Genomic DNA, 25304 nt, shown 5'->3' on the forward strand with positions numbered 1-25304 from the left:
TTGCTTGTTTGTTTTGTTTTGTTTACATTTAAATTCTTTTCTTTTAACATTTTCTTTAAAACTGTAAGACCCAGCACTGGCTTTGGTGATTAATTTTCTCTCTCTAGCCTATAGAGTGTTCCTACCACGGCACTGAGGCTGTTAGTGTTGTGATGATGATGTCCTTGTAGTCATTACAGGATGCAAAACAGTTTCCGTGATTTAATTCTACAGAGCTAATTCTGATGGTCGATAGTTGCATCAATTGTCTTTTTTTTTTGTGTGTGTAGATATTCTAGTATCCAAATTATTAAACAGTCGAATATTTGACTACTTCAGTGATGTTAGTGTAAATGCGCATGTTTGTGATTTTATAATTAGAACTGAGAATAAATGTCGCTGGGCCAAAGTGAGTTGAGGCTGTGCGCAGTGTTTGGTGGTTACAGAAATGGGAAAAGCAGTTTACAGTGTGACTACTCTTTACAATGACCTAAGTAAAGGAGTGTTTTCATCCGCCAGTTCCTAAAGGTGGTGGTGGTGATGATGATGATGATGATGATCTCAGGGGGTGTAGGAGGAAGAGGAGGAGGGATATCACCAGTTTATAACCCCAACATCCGCTGCTTGTCAGCATTGTGATCGCAGAATGCACCGGGACCAAACGAAGCCGCGTTATGATGACTGTCTGCGTGCACAGCTGTAGCCCAGTCACATTTTCTCCATCCAGTTGAATTCTCCGAGCAGAGCTGCGTGAAAGCGAACCTTTGGCACAACAGCAGTCACAATCTCCCTCTCAGAGCGTTCTCGCTGGCGCGTACTTTGCACCGAGACATTCCTCCGAGGCTTCTCCTTTCTTTCCTCTGGAGACTGAAACTTAAAGGACTTTCCCGTCGCAGGGCAGAGAACAGGGGGACGCACGGATAGTGTCAGTGCGGTAAATGTAGCAGCGGGCTGTGTGTCTTACTGAGCGGTGCTGTTGGACTAGCCGAGAACGCACCACGGACTAGCCGAGAACGCACCGCGTCCCGTCCCACATCCTCCTTTTTAATTCCCCACTCCCCGTCCCTCCAAAGGGTGTCCCGAACAAGACCACCATGATTCTGAACGGATTTGCGCTCGTTCTTTACATCTCAGGTAGGTCCAGTGGTTTAATTATTGTCACAAGAGAGAGAACTCTTCAGGGAAATACCTGAAGAAAAACACAACAGTCTTTGTCTAGATGCTCTTTGTCACCAAAGTGAAATGGAGAAGAGAATGGGGAGTGAAAAGTCATTTCATAGCCTCACATTTTGGTTCGGCGAGCCTCTGTTGTTTTGTTTTAATGATTATTATGCATTTGCATAACTTCGATGCGAAGATTTGGGTTCGCTTGGTCAGTTTCATTGTTTTAAACCTCAGCGATGGAAAGACTGTCTGAATATGGATGTGGATGCTGCCCACTACTTAATTCTCAATACTAGTTTGCTTTTATTTTTCTTAAAAAACTCAGTTTTTGGCTATGTTTCTGTGCTCTTAGCTCAAGCAAGAAATTGAAGTTTCATAGAGGCGTTTTGGCAAAAAATACCTGATAGTCACAGTAATGACCCGTAAACCCACAGACTGATATACATCAGACTCCTATAAGGATCAAATTAGAATGAGAATTTATATATATGTATGTATGTGTGTGTATATACAAAGTAGTATATTTACAAATATTACTCTTATTATAAGAGATATAGAGGCTCAAATTATAGTGTCATATTAAAAAATTAAAAAATTAAATGTTACATATGTAAGATTTTAAAGTTGGTCTTAAATTAGTTTTTAGCTTTGGATATTGTGATATACTTTTATTGCTTAATTTCAAAATGAAAAAAGCCATAGAAAGCACATAATGAATAATTTAAATACATTTTACACAAATGCATCCAGCAGAAACTATGCGTGTAGTTCAAGTTAAAATCACATGTAGCTAAACAGTAGTTTAGTTTAGGGAAAGCGGAGAAGCCTGCATAGAACAAAGGTGTAAATACACGGCCTGTCTTCACTCTAAGAGCGTGGGCAATAGTGCAGAAGAGCTTTCTAAACACATTCTATATCATGCTTTTTGTATAGAACTTGTTTGTTGTTTCATCAGATTGTGAAAATGTGAACTTCTGTGAGTACCTCCGTCTGAATGAGCCCATATTTGGCTGTTAGCGGGACAAGATTTGAACAGTTAATTGCTGTAAGACAACGCCAAAGGTGGGAAATTCCTGACATCATCTAGAAGGTAACAGGATGACGAATCAGTTTCAGTTAGACTTTAGAGTTCAGTTGAATTTCACCTCAGAGTGTAAAATGCTTTAATTGGCTCTATGAATAAAAATGCTTAAACTGAACAGAACATTCTGCTGAACTGCTTCAATAAATGAAGGTCGATAAAGAAGGTAGAATATGCGCAAATAATTTGAAGCTTTAGTTTGTGTCTCTTTCCAGTCACATTTTAAAATTTCTTAACATTTTTTGCAGCATAGTTGCATTTCTGGCTATATGAGTGGTTTCTATTCATATTTTTGTATTAGTAATCCCTTTAAATAGTTTTAAATAGTTGTTGTTTACATAGTTGTTATATATAGTCAAAATATATGTCAGAAATGCGCATATGTGTGTGTGCACCCAGATATGTGTGTTTGTGTGTATTTTTTTGTTGTTGTTTTTAATAGTAGGAGGGTGTATGACAGGGCCCACAGACACTGCTGGCATTTTTTTTCTTGAAGGCATACACTGATACGGATACTTTTTTTAAATGAAGCTCTCATCATGAAATATTTGGAGAATTTTTAACCCCTCGATACTGCAGAACAACAGGGCTTTGTGCTGCTTTAGAATATCTTACATATGTAGGCCTCGATGGTGCTAGATTACTGCTGTATCAAATGGAAATACTGAATGTGTATAACCTTTTGCACATGAATTCTTTGCCAAATAGGCATCAATTCTACTTAACAGAAAACAAAGTGTGGACATATAATGATTTTAGTCAACCTCTGTAATGTTATAATCTTTTGTTTTCACAAAATTCATCAGAATACCTTTGTGGAATATTAACCCTGTAAGACTCAACCCATCAAAAAATAGCCTGAAAATTCTGATTTTTTGGAACTGAGATGTTTATTAACCCTTAAAAACAAAATCCACATTTTTTTTGTTGCTATATTATGTTGTGTATGATATATTTTTATTATATATTTATTATATATTTTGTGTATCGCATTTGATACATTTGGTAATTTTGGCAACTTTTATTTAACAACAATGTTAATTTTAGACAAAAAAAAGAGTTTAGTCCATAACATTTTGAAATGATGGAAAGTATTGATCATGTTGTTGAAACAGAGGTCTCAGAAACTCATGTATCAAATATGATACAAAGGGCATTATAGGGTTAAAAACACATTTGAGGAGGGTGTCCTTTCAGATATGAGAAATGTCAAGTTATTTTATTTATATCAATTATAAATAAAATAACCTGTTATTATGTCGAGTTATGTTTTTTTTTAAATCAGTTTAGTGCAGGAAAGATGACCGAGCAATTGAGTTATATAGAGAAAATATATCTCAATTGTTTTTAGGATGAAGTGATTGGTAGTGTACACATATATATACTACCAATCAAAAGTTTGAACATACCTTCTCATTTAATGGTTTTTCTTTATTTTCATGGCATACATTACATTATAGATTCTCACTGAAGGCAACAAAACTATGAATGAACAAATATGGAATTATGCAGTAAACATAAAAGTGTGAAAGAACTCAAAGCATGTTTTATATTTTAGATTCTTCGTAACAGCCCCCTTTGCTTTGATTGCTGCTTTGCACACTCTTGGCATTCTCTCCATGAGCTTCATGAGGTCGTCACCTGAAATGGCTTTCCAACAGTCTTGATGGGGTTCCCAGAGATGCTGAGCACTGGTTGGCACTTTTGCCTTCACTCTCCGGTCCATCTCATCCCAAAACTATCTCAGTTGGATTTAAGTCAGGTGACTTTGGAGGTCTGGCCATCTGGTGCAGCACTCCATCACTCTCCTTCTTGGTCAAATAGCCCTTACACAGCCTGGAGGTGTGTTTGGGGTCATTGTCCATTTAAAAAATCAATGAAGGTCCAACTAAACACAAATCGGATGGGATGGCATGTCACTGCGGGATGCTGTGGTAGCCATGCTGGATCAGTGTGCCTTCAATTTTAAAATAAATCCCCAACAGTGTCACCAGCAAAGAACCCCCACTCCATCCGTTCACCTTTCCTACACCGCACAAAGACACGGCAGGTGGAACCAAAGATCTCAAATTTGGACTCAGCAGATTAAAACAGATTTCCACTGGTCTAATGTCCATTCCTTGTTTTTCTTGACCCAAACAAATCTCTTCTGCTGGATGCTTTTCTTTAGTAGAGGCCTGATTCACACAGTCTACTCTGAACATGTAGAGATGTGTCTGCTACTGAAACTCTGTGTGGCATTTATCTGGGCTCTAATCTGAGCTGCTGTTAACTTGTGATTTCTGAGGCTGGTGACTCGGATGAATTCATCCTCAGCAGCAGAGGTGACTCTTGGACTTCCTTTCCTGGGGCGATCCTCATGTGAGCCAGTTTCATTCTAGCGCTTGATGGTGTTTGCGGCTGCACGTTCAAAGTTTTAGCAATTTTCCAGACTGACTGACCTTCAGTTCCTAAAGTAACAATGGAGTGTTGTTGTCTTCTTAATAGGGTTGATGCTCCCAATTTCATTAGGAAGGCAAGAAATTCCACAAATGAACCCTGACACCTTCACACCTGTGAAGTGAAACCATTTCAGGTGACTACATCATCAAGCTCATTGAGAGAAGGCCGAGGGTCACTAACAGCACTGTCAACCAAGCAAAGTGTGCACTGTAAAATCTAATTAGTTCCCAGAACTCAAAAAAATTATGGAAACTCGTTGCCTCAAAAAAATTGAGTAAAGCTTAGCTAAAAATGACTAAGTTAGGACAACTTATTTATTTTGAGTACTCTGTACAAGCTCATTTGTTCCCAGAACTCAAAAAAATTGGATCAAGTTTACGTAAGATGACCAAGTTAGGGCAACTTACTCATTTTGAGTACACTGTACAGCCCTGTTAGTTCCCAGAACTCAAAAAAATTATGGAAACTCGTTGCCTCAAAAAAACTAAGTAAAGCTTACTTAAGATGACTGTTAGGACAACTTATACATTGCAAGTCTGCAGTATTAAGAATAACTTGATATTTCTGACTTTCTGACAATACTAATTGTTTACCTACTGACAAACATTTCAAGTTCAACTAAATGAAAAAACAATTTGTGGTAACCTGAATATGATTAAAAATAATTAACAACAATTTTTGTAATGATGTTAAAATGAGCCCAACTTTTATTTTCAAACACAACAAAGTATAACAGCCAACATACTGGACACTGTTCTGCTGAACAACAAACAATTATATTGCCATCACTGTTAGAATCTTACAATGAAACAAAGTCTCAGATGTAATTATTCTGAAAATAAGTTTAGGCCTACCACAAGTTTGTTTTGTACTTACATTACTTATATAATCAAAATAAAATATTTGTTGTTCTGTCACAAGTGCAGTCTCTAATTTAAACAACACATTTGTTTTTCATTCCAACACATGAGCTGGAATGTTGTAATATTTTAAGGATGGCTTGTTTCCAGTCCAGGCATTACTGCCTGAATGACTGTCATGGATCGAGGTGATCCAAATGTAGGTGCAGAAGAAAGTCTTTAACTTCCCTTAAGTACAGTGGCAGTGGATGTGGGTTGGAGATGCAATGAGCTTGAACCTGCAGGCGACCATCTTCACTGACCACACCATCTGTGACGGAGGACTCACCTCTCCTGTTGTCCTGCAAGCAAACAATCATATTTTTGGAACATGAACTTAATTGCTTTCTTAAAACATTTTTTTCTGCATTTGGTATAAAACAGACTCCAATTTAGACAATCTCAGGCTCCCTCCCCACCGGAGAGGTGACATTCAATGTCCCAATTGTCAGTCTGGATAGCCGTGACCACCACGCAACACACAATAATGTCATGAAAGCATCATTTTAAAAAGGGCTATGCAAACATGGGCAATAACTTTCATTCTAATGATGTGCAAAATGATTTGGGCACAAAACAAATTTTGCTGTTCGAAAACTTGCAGACTTCACTATATACAGTGTAGACCCTCTAAACTAAGTTTGAAGAAATGCAGACCAAACTGTTGTTGTTTGCTTACTTACACAGCATGTCTTGTAGAATTAACTGGAGTCACAGCAACAGCATAGTGCAGTCATATCTCAAGTCTAATAACAGAAGACAGGAAAAGATCAGTAAAGAAACAACTTCCCCAAACCAAAGCACAAACAAAACAATAAGTAAAACAGGCTGATCTAGAGTATGATTAAAGTTCAGCCTGATTAATATAAATGTCACTGACAGTTGCTAATATATTGGAAAACCAAAATACTTACCACTGAGTTGATGTCTTTCTGTCCAACAACAGGAGTGCTGGTCCCGAGCCTCAAAGACAGTAAGAAGCAAGCAGAGGGAGAAAAAACAGAACATATTTCAGAAACTGATTTGATCCTTAATGGCTGTGCAATCATTGTAACATAGAGTTTGCTTATGTTGTTAAATAAAGGCTAGATTTGGCATTAATAGATGCCACAGATGTTCTAAAGCTGCCACAAAGCATGAACAACAAATGGACGTCTCCGAGCATTTTTGCAAATATGTGATGTCTTGATAAATCGAGCAGATATTTGAAATTTACACAGCTACATTCTCGCCTGAAAATATCTTAAAAGTTTATTTTGTGACCCAGAAAAAGTAATAAGTTTTTCAGCGGCGCTCCTCCGCCATTGCCGCGCTTACAAGTGCGCACAGGCTCCGACAACCGTGGCCGACAAATGCGATCCTCCTTTTCCCCAGACTACCCTTTCTGGATCACAAAATAACCTTTTAAGATATTTTCAGGCGAGAATGTAGCTATGTAATGCTCAAATATCTACTTAATTTATCAAAATATCACATATTTGCAAAAGTGCTTCCACGTTTTCGGAGAGCTCTGTTATCCACCCCCCACACCCCTAACGGCTGCCCCTCCCAAAGAATTTTGTCTGGGCTCTTATCTCACTTATTTATTTCAAACGATCAACAGAAAATTTCACCGACATAGTTTTATGTAAGGTTTTTAAGGCTGTGGTGTTAATTTTTAAGTAACATGAGCCCAGCGGCAGCAGCAATGCTAGGCTAACACTAACTAGCTAGCAAGATTATAAACCTGGTGCTAAACTAAGAGAAGCCACAAAATCAGTTTGAATAAGAGTAAACATTTACTCACCAAGTCAGTGTATCAGGTAAAGATCCACAGCAATGACAACAATAGTCTCTTGAGCTGAAACTTCTCCAGGTTTGCTCAACATATTCCATAACAAATGCTGGCACCGTGAACATGCGGACTGATCCGCGAGGGAGGAGGACGGTAGTCACGTGGCATTTTCAAAACACATCTTTCATCCTTCCGCCCAGAGAAGCAAAACTTCCAGCTTACTTAGTTTTTATAAGTTAGGACAACTCAAATTAATCGAGTTTATCAGCGTTTTTGCATAAAAAGTACTGGTAAGTTATTTAAATTGAGTTCTAATAACAAATTGATAAAAATTGAGTTCAGCCTATTTAATATTTTTAATTAAACACAATATTACATTTTACAGTGTGGCTACTTTCAGGAATCTAAAATATAAGACATACTTACAACTATTTATCATTTTTCTCCGCTACATAATTCCATATATCTTGTAGTATTTTCAGTGTTGTAAGGAACAATACATTATTATTATTATTATTATTATTATTATTATTATTATTATTATTATTATTTTATTTTTAAAAATTAAAGATTTCATTAATTTTCATAGGTTATATTTAAAAATCAAGAGCTGTAGCACTTTTTAGGAAGCTTTGCAAAAATATATATAATACAATCAACATATCACAGATGTTACAGGCCATGGAGAAGAGATAGGTTTTAAGAAGACGTTTAAAAACCGACAAGACTTGTAAAAAGCTAGATTTAATCAGGGCCGAGATCTGACTCTCAAACTGAAGTTCGGCGTCCACGGTTTGTGACAGTTGGCTTTGTGTACTGAGACCCCAGATCAACAAACGGGGTCTGACTGTTATCACCACACACCATCACTTTTTCTCATTAAAATTTAAAACTTAAAAAAACATGTTTTCAATAATAATGCTTTCACTAGGTAAACTATTTTCAGTCAGTTATGTGTGAGTTTGGTCCACACAAGTTGTTAACTCCAGTAGATGACAGTAGGCACTTTCCCAAGCAGAGAGCAGAGAGCAGTGGCAGCTGGCACAAAACCTAAAGCAATGTACTTCTGTGGTGCCCCGAAGTAACCTAAAAGACTCATTATGACTTGAGCACTGTATATAAGACATTTTCACTTCTTGACCTGCTTCTTTTTAACAAGGAAGTGTAGCTGCTACAGTTCACCAGACTTAATTGACAAAAACACCAACTTTACGTTGCAAAACAGGGGAGTTGTTTGTTTACTGTTGCCTCGTTGGGTTGCTTAGTTTGTGTTATAGGACTGTCCAGAAACAAAACAAACACAATAATTTTTTTAAAACACTGATTAGTTTCTTTTCCTCCTTTAGCACATCACATAGCACCACTATGGAGGGGCAGGCACACAGCCCCCCCCTCTCACTAGCAGTTAAAGATATGACCAGTAGTTGATGTTCAAAACACTTAGCAAGACTTTACTGAACTGTCAAAACACCTCATAAAGCTCCCATGGCTCATTCCATCTCAGATCACCATGAGCTTTACGCTCCACTGTCCCCGAGGTTTGTGACAGTCGACTCTACGTACTGAACAAAGGAACCCAGGTTGACAAACGGGGTCTGAGTGTTATCACCAAACACCATCACTTCTGACTTTTTCTCATTAAAATTTAAAAAGTTGAGAGCCATCCAGGCCTTCATGTCTTCAAGACACTTGAGCAGCAATCTAGCAGAATATGCTTCATTCTTTTTAAGAAGGACAAAAATCTGGGTTCATCAAAATAATCAAACTGAGCCCTGAGGGACTCCCCATGAAAAAGGAGTGGAGGAGTATTTGTAGTCACCAAGGCTACCACAGAAAGTTCAATCTGCTAAGTCGGATCTAAACAACACCAGGGCTATGCCCTTGATGTTCATGCACTGGTTCAATTCAATTCAATTTTATTTATAAAGCACCAAATCACTACAACAGTCGCCTCAAGGCGCTTTATATTGTAAGGCAGACCCTGCAATAATGCATACAGAGAAAAACCCAACAGTCATATGACCCCCTATGAGCAAGCACTTTGGCGACAGTGGGAAGGAAAAACTCCCTTTTAACAGGAAGAAACCTCCGGCAGAACCAGGCTCAGGGAGGGGCGGGGCCATCTCCTGCGACCGTTTGGGGTGAGAGAAGGAAGACAGGATAAAGACATGCTGTGGAAGAGAGACAGAGATTAATAACAAGTACGATTCAATGCAGAGAGGTCTATTAACACATAGTGAGTGAAGAAGAAACACCCAGTGCATCATGGGAATTCCCCGGCAGCCTACACCTATTGCAGCATAACTAAGGGAGGATTCAGGGTCACCTGGTCCAGCCCTAACTATATGCTTTAGCAAAAAGGAAAGTTTGAAGCCTAATCTTAAAAGTAGAGATAGTGTCTGTCTCCTGAATCCAAACTGGAAGCTGGTTCCACAGAAGAGGGGCCTGAAAACTGAAGGCTCTGCCTCCCATTCTACTGTTAAATACTCTAGGAACAACAAGTAGGCCTGCAGTGTGAGAGCAAAGTGCTCTAATAGGGTGATATGGTACTACAAGGTCATTAAGATAAGATGGGGCCTGATTATTTAAGACCTTGTATGTGAGGAGCAGGATTTTGAATTCTGGATTTAACAGGAAGCAAGTGAAGGGAAGCCAAAACAGGAGAAATCTGCTCTCTCTTTCTAGTCTCTGTCAGGACTCTTGCTGCAGCATTTTGGATTAACTGAAGGCTTTTCAGGGAGTTTTTAGGACTTCCTGATAATAATGACCTGGTCCCAACAAGAGAGTAAAATTTCAAGATCCACTGTGTCAAATGCAACAGTTAAATTTACAAGGTTAAGAACAACACAATCGCCAGAGTCAGTAGCAGTTGTTAAAACTCTTAAAGGAGCTGTTTCAGTGCTGTATTAAGTTCTGAAACCAGAGTAGAAAACCTCTAGAATGTTATTCCAAAAACGCAGTTGTAAAATCTTCTACACAATTTTTAAATTTACAGTTTAGAGATAGTTCTGTAGTTTGCATCAACTGTGGTATCCAGTTTTTTTTAAGCAGAAATTGAACTACTGCATGTTTAAAACATTTTGGGACTACACCTGAGGACAGACTGCTATTGACAGCTGCTAGAACAGACGGCCCTACAGTGGGAAAAACCTCTTTAAATAGACAAGAAGGTACAGCATCATTTAATGAACCGAATGGTTTCAAGTGATCATCAATCTCCTGTAAAGAGAACGAAGTCACAGGCTTAAACTTGTTGATAACAACAGGACAGGGGACAGACACTGAGGGGTCATCAGCAGATGATCTGAGTCTTTGTGGAAATGACTTCACCAATAAAAAAAGGGAAGGAAGCTTTCACAAACAGCAGGAGAGGATTCAATGCAAACTCTCTGTGAGGCATTCGTCTTAAATAAAACGTGAGGTTTGTCACAGTTTGACAGAATAATAGCAGAGAAGTATTTTCTTTTGGCATCTTTCACTGGTTCCTGATAATGATTCCAGCAATCCCTTTGAAGTGACACCTGCAGATTGTCCTTTTTGTGCTTGCACTCAGCTCTGCGGCACTCGTGTCTGACAGCCAGGGTTCAGATTTAGTTTTAGGCCTCCTGGTTTTCAGCGGAGCCACAGTGTGGCAGTTGGAGTGAAAACATGAACTAAGCTCCTCAGTGAGATTGCACATAGACAGAGGAATGACACAGTTCTGACTGAAAATGGCAGAAAACTGAGCGGGTTTATAGGGCACCCATTCATCACACCTTTCTGCATTTCTGATTGTTGGCTAACTTCCCCCCATGCTGTTTTGCTCTTGGCCTCTATTCTTCTTCTCCATGGAGGGTCCTGCTCTTTGTGGCTGTTCATCCTGTAGCCAACCATGTCAACGACTACTCTTGCCGTGGTGTAGATCAGCTGGTTGGTTTCATTGATTTTTGCAGTAGAGACTGTCTGTAATGCTGCATTCACTAGTAGATTTTCAGCAGTTACTTCACGTAGTATAGTAGTCTTGTGTCCAGACTTTGAACCATAATTTTTTTTATGCCAAATGGAGGTTTAACAAAAAATCTTCTAAAAATTTGATTTGATGATTTGAGATATCCTAGTGCTTGAAAGCGAAAAATCTGCACATATTTAATAACAATTATTTTCTATTTTCTAATTAGAGTGCCATGTAGAAACTCCAGAATTTTGTTTTATTTGGATTTGACAATCTATTAATATTTTTCTTGTTATGCAATTTATCTTATATCCATAATCCAGCATTGAAGTTGAATGAAAATAGCTTTTTCTTAATTTATGTTATTAAGAAATTAATGTTAAAAAGTATTCTGCATGCTTTATTTTGCATCATTGTGAAATATAACTACATACAATTCAGAAATTGCCAGTAGCTGTCTTTTCCAATGTGAAATGTTTATTGTTTTTTTGCAGGAGGGCTTGAAGGCTTTTCCCTCATATTTTAACTAGATAATATGAGGAAAAAATAATTTGTATTTGTTTGTTGCACGTGTACCAAATTCACTGGTTAAAAATTTCAGGGTTTTAACTAATATTTTGATATACAAAAGAATGATTTGAAAGTGGGTCAACGGACGATTTTTTCAAAAGGAAAAAAATTATATATACAGCACTGTGCAAAGTTTTTAGGCAGGTGTGAAAAAATGCTGTAAACAAAGAATGCTTCCAGAAATATAAATGATTGTTTATTGGCCCAAATGTATTCTGCAGCAGGACAACGACCCCAAACACACAGCCAAAGTCATTAAGAACTATCTTCAGCATAAAGAAGTACTGGAAGTGATGGTTTGGCTCCCACAGAGCCCTGATTTCAACATCATCGAGTGTGTCTGGGATTAAATGAAGAGACCGAAGGATGTGAGGAAGCCTACATCCACATTCAGTAAAATGATTAGATGTTGTAGTCCCTGACAGTGCATTGCTTTAAATGGTGAGAATCTTGAGGGATGGTTGTTATGAGGAAAGGCAGCCCAGAAACTTTACCAGCAGCACACATCATGGTGTGCCTCAACTTTCAGTCTTTTACCCAGGCTAATAAGATAAGATAAGATAAGATAAGATAACCTTTATTAGTCCCACACGTGGGAAATTTGTTTTGTCACAGCAGGAAGTGGACAGTGCAAAAGTTATGAAGCAAAAATTAGAATAAAATAAAATAAGAATAAATACAGTACACAACTGTACAGAATAGAATAAAATAGAATACTATATACACTAGAATAAAATAGAATAAAATATACAATAAGATAAAAATGCTATATACAACTGAGTAAAAATACAACGATGCCAGAAAAGATTATTGCACTTAGTGTTATTGCACATTTGTGGATGTGTGTGTTTGATCAGTTAAAGTCTTTGTTGTGGAGTCTGACAGCAGTGGGGAGGAAAGACCTGCGAAATCTCTCCGTCCCACACCGTGGGTGCCGCAGTCTCCCACTGAAGGAGCTGCTCAGTGCTGTCACAGTCTCATGCATGGGGTGGGAGATGTTGTCCAACAGGGATCACAGCTTAGCCACCATTCTCCTGTCACTCACCACCTCCACTGGGTCCAGAGGGCATCCTAGAACAGAGCTGGCCCTTCGGATCAGCCTGTTCAGTCTCTTCCTGTCCCCAGCAGAGATACTGCCGCCCCAGCAGACCACACCATAAAAGATGGCTGAGGCCACCACAGAGTCATAGAAGGTCTTCAGGAGTGGGCCCTCCACTCCAAACGACCTGAGTCTCCGCAGCAGGTACAGCCTGCTCTGCCCTTTCCTGTAGAGGGCGTCTGAGTTATGAGTCCAGTCCAGTTTGCTGTTCAGATGAACACCAAGGTACCTGTAGCTGTCCACAGTCTCAATGTCCATACCTTGGATGTTCAGTGGTTGCAGTGGAGGATGTTTGTGCCTGCGGAAGTCTACCACCAGCTCCTTGGTTTTACTGGCATTGATCTGGAGGTAGTTCTGCTGGCACCAGTCCACAAAGTCCTGAGTCAGTCCTCTGTACTCCTTGTCGTCCCCATCAGTGATGAGGCCGACTATAGCAGAGTCATCAGAGAACTTCTGCAGGAAGCACTGGGTGGAGTTGTGGGAGAAGTCTGCAGTGTAGATGGTGAAGAGGAACGGAGCCAGAACCGTTCCCTGTGGGGCCCCCGTACTGCAGACGACCCTGTCCGACACACAGCCCTGAGTCCTCACATACTGTGGTCGGTCGGTGAGGTAGTCCAAAAATCTGCCATTTTTTGGGGGGATTAGAGATCTGATCTAGGTTATCACATTAAGATTTGGGACACATCATCAGTAGTGGACCTTGGATTCATCGGGTGTTTCAGCCATTATCACTAGACACCCTCATCCAAGGAAGCCCTGCCAGGGTTGATCAGGCCCCGGAGTGTGTCACTGGTTTATGTTAAATTGTTATTTCTCTTATTCTTTCTTCTGTTTAGTTTTCTACAGTTTATTTTCTCCTATCTATTCACTGTAACTGAGAAATAATACTTACCTCTTTAGCATTTATGGAGCCTCACTTCCTCAAAGGGACAGAAAAGGTGATAGAGAGAAGTAAGACAAGAGGGACGAGATAGGAGAGAGCAGAGAGGAGAGCCGGAAGGGGGGGCGCCAGCATTTTTTCCTCACCTGCCTAAAACTTTTGCACACATTTGTTATGTAAAGCTAAAATTTCACAACGCTCATATGTACGCTTTTTATGTAGGTCCGAGCAGAAAATGTGCTAAAGATGTTACAAATTGTCTAATTTGAGATGGAATGACCCCTATTTCAATAGCATTGAAGTTTTAAACAGCTATCATCAATGTTAACCTGCCTGTTGAACACATAACTTTAACCAGTTAGCATTTAGCAACTAAAACGTGCAATTTGTGGAGGAATTGCAGCAGGATTTTTTCTACCGACTCGCTGTCAGTGGCAGTAAAAAGTTGTAGGTAAACAGGTTGTTGCTGTAGAGTGAAAACAGGTGTACCTAATAAAGTGTTGACCAACTGATGTCTTTATGTTAGTTCATATTGAGAAGAATGTCATGGTACACAAACTGGCGACCTTCAGCAGACAACAGTAACAGATGGTCAGAGTAACTGTGTCACTGAGCCAGTAAATGACACGAAGTAATTGCTTCGAAACCCCCTTAAAAACAATAGAGCCATCACAGAGCATAAACTTTAGACATGTCAAAATTATCCTAAGTTCAGCGTGCAATGTCTTCACATGCAACTAAAAAGTGTACTTAATAAAATGGCAGAGATTGTGAATGTTACCCATACTGTATGATCATACTGAGAAACAGAGAAAGACAGTAAAAATGATGACCCCCGATCTCGTCTGACCTCGAATACAGCTGTACCTAATGAAGTGGCAGTGCACTGTCACTGTAAGTAGCATTACTGTAGTATCATTTCATACAGCACATATCCCAAAAAGTTGATTCTGTTCATCTGGACGTTTTTAATGGGAGAAACATTTCATCATCGTCCAAGTGACTTCTTCAGTCTCAGCTGACTGCAGTTTTCCCCAACCTTATAAACAGTACATTTGCACAATACCTGAACCTAGCCCACTGAATAGGCTAGGTTCAGGCTGGGAGGTCAGTTCCTTGATCATTAATGTGCAGTGTCACTGTAGCAACAAAAAAAGTGGAATATTTCAGAAACTGTACAAAATTTAAAAAATCAGAATAGAAGCACGCAGCGCACAATCAAGATGGTTGTTTTGCCTCGCAGCTGTGGTTCAGAATACCACACTAATATTAATGGAGTAGTTAGGCAGTAAATATTATCATTCCTACCTGTCTGTAATATTAATAGACAGGGTTAAGAGGATAATACAGTTTTTGTGTATTTTTAAGAGCCCCAGATTGAAGCTGAGTAAGGTCTGCCAGGAACTAGACGGAAACAGTGAAAGTCAATCTAACACTGTTTTCAGCATGGTCCAAACTCACCAGAAGCTCGGCACTACCTGTTGTTTTAAATTTTGTTGTGGACTACCTTTTTTTTGTCCTATGTATACTTTGCAGTTTCTATATTTTTTGCACTGCATCAGACGAGTTAAAATAGTGTTGTAATGTTTAGAAACTGGTGGCGTTGAAGAGAGCAACTCCTTTCTTAGTGTCATTTGCACAAATTGTCAGACTTGGTCGTCTGCTGCTGTGCACGCAATTTTAACCTAAAATGAATGTTAAACCTTTAAGTATTGTTTATTGTAGAAGCAGCACCGTGCTTCCCTCATAAGGGAATGGCTTCAGCTACAGAGAGAATTTGGGGTCAGTGCTGCACAAGTGAGATATTGGAAATACTGGTATTGCTGTGCTGTAGACTTCTATAATTTGCACATGTGCACGCACACACACATAGTGTCAGGTGTTTTTCACCTATCGTTGATGATTTCACAGCACTGCAGGGGTGTGTTCTTTGAACAACAGGAGTCCTTCCAGTAGGCACAGAGCAAGAGAGAGACATGGAGAGAATTTCTTATCAGTATTGATCTCTAGTGACAGATGATGACGTCTATGAAGAGCAATGAGGCCAGTGAAATGTGCATCGTAAACCTGCTTTGATGATAAGTGTGAAAAAAAAGCAGCTCAGAGCAGGAAGGAAAGGAGATCATCCCAGGTCAGAGGAGGGAGAGAGATGAAGAGGATTAGAAATGTGTGAGGTGAATGAACTTTGTGAAAGAAGTAAGAAAATCCATCTCACTTCTTCTGTCACATTTAATGAAAAATGAGCAACTTACCTGGACTCCATCCACCTGGTTCCATCTGATCTGGATGCAGAGGTGTGTGTGCAGTGTGTGCATATGTGACTGTGTGTGAGAGTTCTTCTCAAAGGGAATGGTCTATCCAAGGGAATAGTTTGGAGGTCTTCTGTGTGTTTTGTTGATAACTGGGATTTGGAACTCAAACACAGGGGCGGCAGATGGTGTGTTGGCTTCTGCTTCCTTGGTTGTGTGTGAGTGTGTGTGTGTCTGTGCATGAAGTGTGTAAACAGCAGTAGCTTGAGTGCTGTAAATTTGTGTCTGTGTCTGTGTGTGTTTGTGTGTGTGTGTGGGGGGGGGGGGGGGGGGGGGGGGGGGGGGGTTAGGGGCTGTCCTTACCCAAACTCAATGTCGAACGTGAGTCAGTGCTCCCTGAAGGGATTGCTGCTCTCTGTGGTTGGAGAGCTGGGCTGATCCCAGGTCAGCTACGGTCTGACCTCCAGCCCATCTGCTATCACAATAACAGATGCGTTAGAGCCTGGCTTAAGACCTGTGGATGGACCCACAATCCCTAGTTAGTCTCATTTACACACAGTTAGTTTGGTGGAAACACAACTTTTTATCATCTCCACCTTTTTCCTAGCTGCATGAAGCACAAAACCCTAAGACATCAATAGCCCTAAGGCAACTCACAGAATAAACACAGGAAGAATGGGAATAATTCTGCAGTTTATTGTTAATTGGATGAAGCCTTGCAAAGCCAGTCTGCACATACAAGTTTTGCATATGTGAATTCTAAAAGGATATATGTGGAACTGACATTAAATTAAAATCCATTCAGCTAAAATCTGTTTGTGTAAATGTCTGTTTATTTTTTGCATCATTGAAACTCACCTACCAGCCTGAGCTTAGCAGTATAACTAAGGGATGGTTCAGGCTCACTGGATCCAATCCTAAGTATATACTTTATCAAAAAGGAATCTTTCGAGACACACTTGAAAATCAAGTTGCTAAGTTGGTGCAGGCAAAGTTAGCTCAGCCACTGTAAGCTCTCCCTGAGCAAATTGTCAAAGTGCAGATGGTGACTGTGAGGAGGAAGGGGAGCCCTACACAAAAGCCTTTAGAAACATGGTATCTAACCAGATGCATCCTCTTGGGTGGCATTACCTTGTTGTCCAGTAACACTTTGAGGAATCTTGGAATCATTTTTGACCAGGGTATGTCCTTCAACATGCAAATTAAACAAATATGTAGAACTGCTTTCTTTCATTTGCGCAATACATCTAAAATTAGAAACATCCTGTCTCAGAGTGATGCTGAAAAATTAGTTCCATGAATGTATTACTTTTATGAAGGACTATTGCCCACATAGCAAAATTGGTATGACCCGGATCTGGCCCACACAATGTGCTTACACATGGCCCACATACCGCAAAGAATGACGGCCCTTTGGGGGCCCAGATCTGGTTTGCCAAAGGTGGCCCACACACAGGCCAGCACAAGGCCAGTTGCAGACACACTGCTGGCCCTGTGCTGGCCCAGAACAGTTTCAGCTCTGGCCCCAGATGTCAGCCTAATATGTACCTTAATCAAGCCATGTAGTAACAACATGTGCATAATAGTGCAAAAGTAACATGACAAAACTCTGTTCAGACAGTGAATAGACTGATTCTTATATAGCATTTTTCAACTCTCCCAGATTACTCAAAGTGCTCTATACAACATGCCACATTCACACACTTTCTCTTAACTGTGCTTCCTAACTACATTCATGCACATTCACACTCACAACATGCAAACGGGGGGAGTGAGGGATCGAACCACTAACCTTCCAATCAACAGGTGCCCTGCTCTACTACCTGAGCTACAGCCACCCACTGGCAAAGATGAGTAAACCCTCACTAGGTTTTGGATAAAGTGTGAACTCACCTGTCACACCTGGATTTGAAACCTTGGCTACCATAGCAGTATAGTATTGCAACATGGCATTTGGGTCTTCTAACTAAAATAGGAAAATAGGAACATAAACAGTGCCATCATTGCCAGACTTGGCCCACATCTGGTTGACATACACCCTGCCATAACACCGGTCAGTCAGAAGTGCCAGCTTCATGCCGAATCCCAGCTAGACCTGTTTTCTATGGGACTGGGCCACATAAACCAAACCATAATCGGGCCAGATATGGCATGCCATTACATAAACAGTGGCATCATTGCCAGACCTGGCCCATATCTGGATGATATAAGTCTTATCATGCCAGAAGTCAGCCAGCAGTGCCGGCTTGATACCAGATCCGGGCCAGACCTGCTTGCTATGTGGGTGTATTTCATTATTAGGATGTGGTGAAAAACTCCCTGAAAAGCCTTCAGTTGATCCGAAATGTTGCAGTGAGAGCACTGACAGGGACTTGAAGAGAGTCCCCTATGTTGGCTTCTCTTCATTGGCTCCCTGTTAAAACCAGAGTCCAGACAGACTGCCATTCTAATTTTAAGATTGAGCTTAAAACTTTACTTTTTGATACAGCTTGTTAGGGCTGGATCAGGTGACTCTGAACCCTTCCCTTGGTTAAACTGCAATAAACCGAATGCATTCTTCTTCACGCACCTGTTTTCACTCTCTCTATTTTCATACACCATTCTGCATTTAATCATCATTATTACTTTCTGGCTCTCTTCCACAGTGTTTCTTTTGTTCTCTCTTCCTGCTGTCATGAACCAATAGAATGATGGACTCACTTGCAGGACAGTGAGAAACAGTTAATACACTTCCATTTAAATGGTAAATGGACTGGTTCTTATTTAGCGGTTTTCTACTCTATTTGAGCACTCAAAGCACTTTACACAACTTGTACATTCACCTATTCAGACCCATTGACACAAGCACTTTTTTCTAAGCTGTTTCTAAGTGCTTCCTATCTAACATTCACACACACATTCATACTACAATGGATGCATCGAAGAGAAACATGGGGTTAGTTTCTTGCCCAAAGATATTTGGCATGATTTAGAGATTGTTTAGGAAAGCAAGGAAAAACACTGTATGATGCTGTGGATTCCGAGAGTGAGGAACTGCAGGCTGACCAAGGGCACAGATAAACACACTGTCATATAGACTTAGCCCAGAGGTCCTAAGGGGGTTAAACAGATATGCCTACAAATATACGTCCATACACCTTCCGTCATCCCCAACTGGTTGCGGCAGATGGCTTCTTCTCCTAGAGAGCCTCATTTTGCCAGAGTTTTCTTCCTGTTAAAGAGAGTTTTCCTTCCCACTGTTGACAAGTGTTTTCTCATAGGGCAAGCACTTGCCTGATTGTTGGGGTTTTCTCTGTATTATTGTAGAGCTTTGACCTTACAGTATAAAGCACCTAGAGGCTACTGTTGTTATCATTTGATGCTATATAAAATTGGATTGAATTGAATATTATCTCTCAGTCTAGTCCCTGTTAATACCCTCACTGTGTTATTTTGAATCAACTTGGCATATTAAATGGAGCAACTACAGGAATTAGGAACAGGAAATACAGGAACACGGACCTGAGCACTGTTTCTCAAAATGGGAGCAGCAGTATTTGGCTGAAGCAGAGCAGAGGGAGCCAAAGGAGGAGAAGGTTGACAATGAGCAGAATAAACTGTGGCATCTCTACCACTGTGGCACACCATCGTGGCAGTTATAAAAAGACAGAATATGCGATCAGCAGGTGGTGCCATATTTAGAGTACTGCTACAGCAGTCGCCAACCTTTACAAATAGAGTATTAAGACTCATTGGGCAAGCTTCAATTGGGACATCCAGGTAGGACACCAACGTCATAAAAAGGACATGTTGACTTGGATGAAAAAGTGCCAGAGAATCATCTGCAGGGATCACACAGAAGTAGCAGAGGTGGTACGAGCAGAGGTGGTTCCTTTGGCTCTGGGTCAGTGTGATGCAGTATGAGCTCCAAGACGTCAGCCTAAACGTTTTTATTGCAATGGAGATGGCGCTGCATCTGGACTCTACAGGCGCCACCTTAACCGGAAGAGGGGGGGGACCAGGAAAGAAACTCCACTCTATGTAGTGATGTCTACACAGACTCCACAACGCACAAACTCAACAGAATTATCTGATCTGCTGCCTGCCATCATGCGGAGTGAGAGGATGGTGTGTGTAGTAGGCTTCAAAGCCAAGGCTAGGAGAGGGGTGGGGGGATGGAGGGGCTTGTGTGCACATGTACAGACACATACACTAGGACGGTTTGGCCGAAGATGAAAACAAACACTGAAAGTTCTTAAATTTTAGCCCTCATTTCCCAGCTTGAGTATTATAAATCACTCTCAGGCAACTGCTCAGTTTTCAAACATGGAAACATAGATAGACATAGATAGAAGGCAAGAGAATAAACCAGCCCTGCTCCACTGAACTATCCAAGGTGTACTCTCAGTGGCAGGGGAACAATATGAGAACAGCACCACCAAGGCTTGAAATGGAGCAATACTGGAAGAGCATATGGGAGAAGGACCCAATCCATAACGACAGTGCACAGTGGTTAGTGGATCTAAGAGTAGACCACACCAACCTCCCTGAACAGGATCCAGTGAACATCACAGTGGCAAAGATCCAAGAAAGGGTCTCCAGCATTGAAGAGTTGGACAGCACCAGGCCCTGACATGATTCACACCAACTGGCTGAAGAAGCTGACTGCACTCTGTGAATGTCTGGCAGCACAAATGAACCAGCTGGTAATGGATGAGACACACCTGGAATGGATAACTGAAGGCTGGACAGTCCTGAGTCCCAAGGATCCCCAAAAGGGGCCGGTCCTGCCTCAGTACCACATGGAAGCTCCTGTCAGGCATCGTAGCAGCTGAGAAGAACAGGCACTGGGTGTCTATTGTCTTGTCTAGTCTGGAAGATGAGTGGATGACGGGGTGGGTGCAGTTTTCTCTGTGGTGGGGTCAGGTGGGCTGTCCTGGGCTCTGTGGGGCCGGCGGCGCTGCTGAACTGGGCCCCGGTCCGGATGGGCCTGGGCCCCCTTGCCCTGGTGGGTTGCTGAGTATGGGGGTGCCTACTGGGGTCAGCGGGGGAGCTGGCCCCAGGGAGGGGCCACTTGCCCCTCCCTTCCTTCCCTCCCCATCTCCAGCTGCCTCCCTCTTCCCGCTCCACCACAATCACCCACACATGCAGGGCTTTGGGGTAAAGGTGTGTCACCAGGATGCAGGGGAGGCATCCCCCCCTCTGTCCCCTTCTGGCTGCCTGTGCCTCAATTTTATCTCACAACTTAGACATTCACATTACTCACACTCTCATAACACATACATATAGGGCCTTGGGGGTGGGCACGCTACATGGCATCCAGATGACCATCAGAGTGTACAACCTCACCCCTGGCGCCGTTGCCCACCTCTCAATTTTAAATACACGTATACATTGAGGGCTAGCAGGAGGGGCTATGCGCTTACCTGCTGCTCTCTGGCAGGTAGCTCCATGCCCTCCTGGGTTTTAAACGCACCTTAGAACACACATGCATCAACACTACATATGACCGGGTGGAGGGAGGTTTGGAGTCTTCACACACCCCCGTTTTCTGTTGCCTGTTGGAGCGGGGGGCTGAGAGGAGGAGTTGGCCGTCCGATTGGGGTCTGGAATGTGGGGCCTCCCTGCTGCTGCGGAGTCGGGGCGGTCTGCTTCTCTCCACCCCAGGGAAGAGGGTAACACTACCTGGGTCTGGGTGCAGTTTCCCCCTCCAGTGGCAAGGGTACCAAGACCCGGGGTATAGAGAACGCTTGGGGAGTGTGATTGTGTGTACAGTGTCTATTTATGTCTGTCTCCACGTTGGGTGAGTGTGGAGTAATTGCTTATGAGAGCATGAGGGTGGGAATGGATGTTTGTATCTGTGTGTGCCTGTTTGTCTGTGTCTATATGTCAGGTTGGGTATCAGACGCCACCTCTCTGGGGACATCTCAGGTCCTCCAAGGTATGGAGGCCTATCTCCCCCCACCACTTCCCCTGCCAGTGGCAGACGCCCTCAGACATCGGTGCGTTGGTGGTTCTTTATGTCCGGGGATGGGCGTTCAGGTACCCACCGGCTCACTCCTGGTGGCTGCTCGGGCCCCTTCGGGGGTGGGGTGCCATCAGCCTCTCGGTCCTGGGGCTCGGTCACTCTGGCACAGCTGGCTGCTGGCGGAGCTCACGGGCACGTCACTGCAACCCCCCCTGGCTTCTGCTCCGCGGCTGCTGAGTGACCCCTTATCTGGGACTCTCCTCAGCTCTTTCTGGGATAGTGGCGCGGCTGCCCCTCTGTTGGTCTTCCTTGGTCTCTTGTGCTCTGAGGGCCTCTGGATGTCTGGAGCCTGGATCTCCTCCATACCTGCTTCATGCCCTGGAGGACGGGGCTGTGGCCCCCCACACCCTCTGGCAGATCATTACATGAAGGAACCTTTTAAATACAAGCGCGCTCATGCTCACAGGTGTACACACGGGTGCTCACACACACAAACTACACCCTTTTTGGCTCCTACCTCAAAGCACACTGTGCGCTGTCGATCTTACGTGCTGCACAATAATATTCAGTATTTAGTATTTACTGTTATATTCACATAGATCATCGCGATGATGTTGTTTATTATATTGCTGTCTTTCTTTGCTTGTTTTCTTTTTTTTCTTTCTCAACAGGTGATCCAGGTGATTGCTATATATATGTATTTTTTGTCTGTTTGTTTTGTTGGTTTTTGTTTTTTGCCCTTTTTCACCATCCCTCTTCACCGCTGTTTTTCTTTCCCTCTTTCTTTCTCCCTTTTCTTTTCCCCAGTCAAGTCTGTCCCGTGTTCATCAAATGAAAATAAAATAAACAATAAAAGCAAAGGTGAATCAAATAGACCAATACGGCAAGGCTGGGATGGTCCATTTGGTAAAGTAAATCCGTTGGGCATCTTTCTTTGCCTTTAGACAATAATTCTGATGGCAAAAGAACCAAACGGGACAGGCAAAAAAAAAAAAAAAGAAGAAGAAGAAGAACAGGCACATGACTCAATACATGAGCGTGGTACAGAAAGGAATTGCCAGGAATACCAGAGGAGTTTAACACCAGCTGCTGGCAGACAGAGCAGTCACCCGAGACTGCAAGACCAGAGTGACCAATCTGTGGATTGACTACAGGAAAGCCTATGACGTGATACCTCACACCTGGATCCTGGAATCCCTAGAATTGTACAAGATCAACAGGACCCTAAGAACCTTCATCAGGAATTAAATGGGGATGTGGTGAACAACACTAGAGGCCAACTTCAAGCCCATAGCACAAGTCACCATCAAGTGTGGGATCTACCAAGGAGATGCTCTGTCCCCACTGCTGTTCTGCATAGGCCTGAACACCCTCAGTGACATTATTGACAAGATTAGCTATGTATACTGACTACGAATGGCGCAATTGACATTGGAATGTCATTCGGACTGGAGAAGTGTAGTCAGATGCTAACAAAGAAAGGGAAGGTAGTCAGAACTGAGGTGCTCACAATACCAGAAGGCAACATTGCAGACATTGAGGACAGCTACAAGTACCTGGGAATCCCACAGGCAAAAGAAAACCACGAAGAGGCTGCTAGAAAGTCTGAGGAGTCAGCTGAACAGCAAGAACATTTTCTGGGTTATCAACACCTACGCCCTGCCGGTGATCAGGTACGCTGCTGGGATAATAAGCTGACCAAAGGAGGAGATAGAAGCCACTGACATCAAGACGAGGAAGCTTATGACCATGAGGGTTGAACCCTCTGTGTGTTAACTGTACGCTAAGCACAAGAAAGGAGGCCAAGGACTGGTGAGTGTCAGAGCCACTGTGCAGGATGAGACAACAAACATCCATGAGTATATCAGGGAGATGGCCCCAACCGACCGTGTGTTTAGTGAATACCGCATGCAGCAGAAACCCAAGAATGGAGAGGTGCAGGAACAAGCTCTAAGTAGAAGATCCAGAGAGGTTTGGGTCTACCACACAAGTTAAGACCCCAGGTGCAAGCTGTGTAAAGATGCCCCCTGACACTCCAGCACTTAACAGCAGGGTGCAAGATGCTACCAGGCACGGCATACATGGAACACCATAACCAATTCCAGCATAATATACAGGAACATCTGTGCTGAGTATGGCCTAGAAGTCCGATGTAAAAATGGGAAAAACCCCCTAGGGTGGCTAAGTATGATGGAGCTAAGATCCTGTGGCACTTCTAGGTACAGACAGATAAACTGATGATGGCTAACCAACCGGACATAGTAGTGGTCGACAAGCAGAGGAAGATGGCCGTAGTGATAGATGTAGATGTAGCAGCATCAGGAAAAACTAACATGAGAAGCTGGAGAAATACCAAGGGTTGAGAGAAGAGCTCGAGAAGATGTGGAGGGTGAAGGTAACAGTGGCCCTCGTGCTAATTGGAACACTTGGTGCAGTGAGCTCCAAGCAAGTCGAGTGGGAGGACCCAGACCTCTGGTAGAGGACCTTAGCTTGAAAGGTAGACCGCCCGCAGGGGCGAGAGGGGAATTTTATGTACCTGTGTGTGTGTAAGTCATACAAAACACACAAAGGCTCTGTTTATGAAATCCTCTTATATCGTGTTGTCTAAAAGTTACCAACCAACGGGCCAAAATGACCCATTTGTAATGTTTACGCACCTGTAACACAATACAAAAGCAACACCAATGTTGCAACAGCAATGTTTAATTTATATCCACAAAATGTGAATTATACACAGAATCTTTTGAAGTCATCATGTAACCTATCAATCACCTTATAAAATACTAAATTACAGAAAAAATAAACTAGTACATGCATGGGTAATTTATGAATGAAAGGCTATATCCCAGTCACAGTAAAATGACAGCAGTCATTTCAAGATGCTTTTTTTTGTAAGCATCGTAATAGCAAGAAGAGTGAAAGAGAAGGTTTACAAGAGTTATACCTGCTATAATGTATGGTTTGGAGAGAGTGGCACTAACAAAAACACAGGAGGAATTTCCACAGGGAGTTGCCAGGAGGACATACATATTGTTGTGCTATCTGAGTGCATTTACAGTAAATATCATTTTTGCGTTTTGTATGAGAACATTAGCAGATTAATAATGATTTTATGCTTTCTTGTTCAGAAACACAGGTCATCAATAATCATAGAATGCTATCATCACTTTCTGTCTGGATTGTTCGGTGTGCACAACTTGTATTTTATTTGCTGCAACCATATATCAATATTTTATAGAAAGGCTCAAGTGTTTTGATTCTGTCATAATTATAGAATTCCTGAACAAAT

At 41.9% G+C, this 25304-nt stretch overlaps 1 protein-coding gene and 1 long non-coding RNA gene across 2 annotated transcripts in view; one reads left to right on the forward strand and one right to left on the reverse strand.

The window, feature by feature from the left end:
- The first annotated feature begins 634 nt into the window (after nucleotides 1-634).
- The window catches only part of gfra3 (GDNF family receptor alpha 3), a 103407-nt gene continuing 78737 nt past the window's right edge, over nucleotides 635-25304 (forward strand). The window contains exon 1 of the mRNA XM_063498742.1: nucleotides 635-1113. Coding sequence (XP_063354812.1) covers nucleotides 1074-1113 — 40 coding nt within the window. The 5' untranslated portion in view covers nucleotides 635-1073. The remainder of the gene's footprint in view (nucleotides 1114-25304) is intronic.
- Nucleotides 5228-7564, reverse strand: LOC134637170 (uncharacterized). The gene is made up of 4 exons (XR_010095078.1): nucleotides 7352-7564; nucleotides 6480-6528; nucleotides 6249-6311; nucleotides 5228-5867 (listed from the first exon to the last, which is right to left on the reverse strand). It is a non-coding gene; the product is annotated as an uncharacterized LOC134637170 (long non-coding RNA).

The sequence above is a fragment of the Pelmatolapia mariae genome, linkage group LG2, assembly GCF_036321145.2.
Source record: "Pelmatolapia mariae isolate MD_Pm_ZW linkage group LG2, Pm_UMD_F_2, whole genome shotgun sequence".
Lineage (NCBI taxonomy): Eukaryota > Metazoa > Chordata > Actinopteri > Cichliformes > Cichlidae > Pelmatolapia > Pelmatolapia mariae.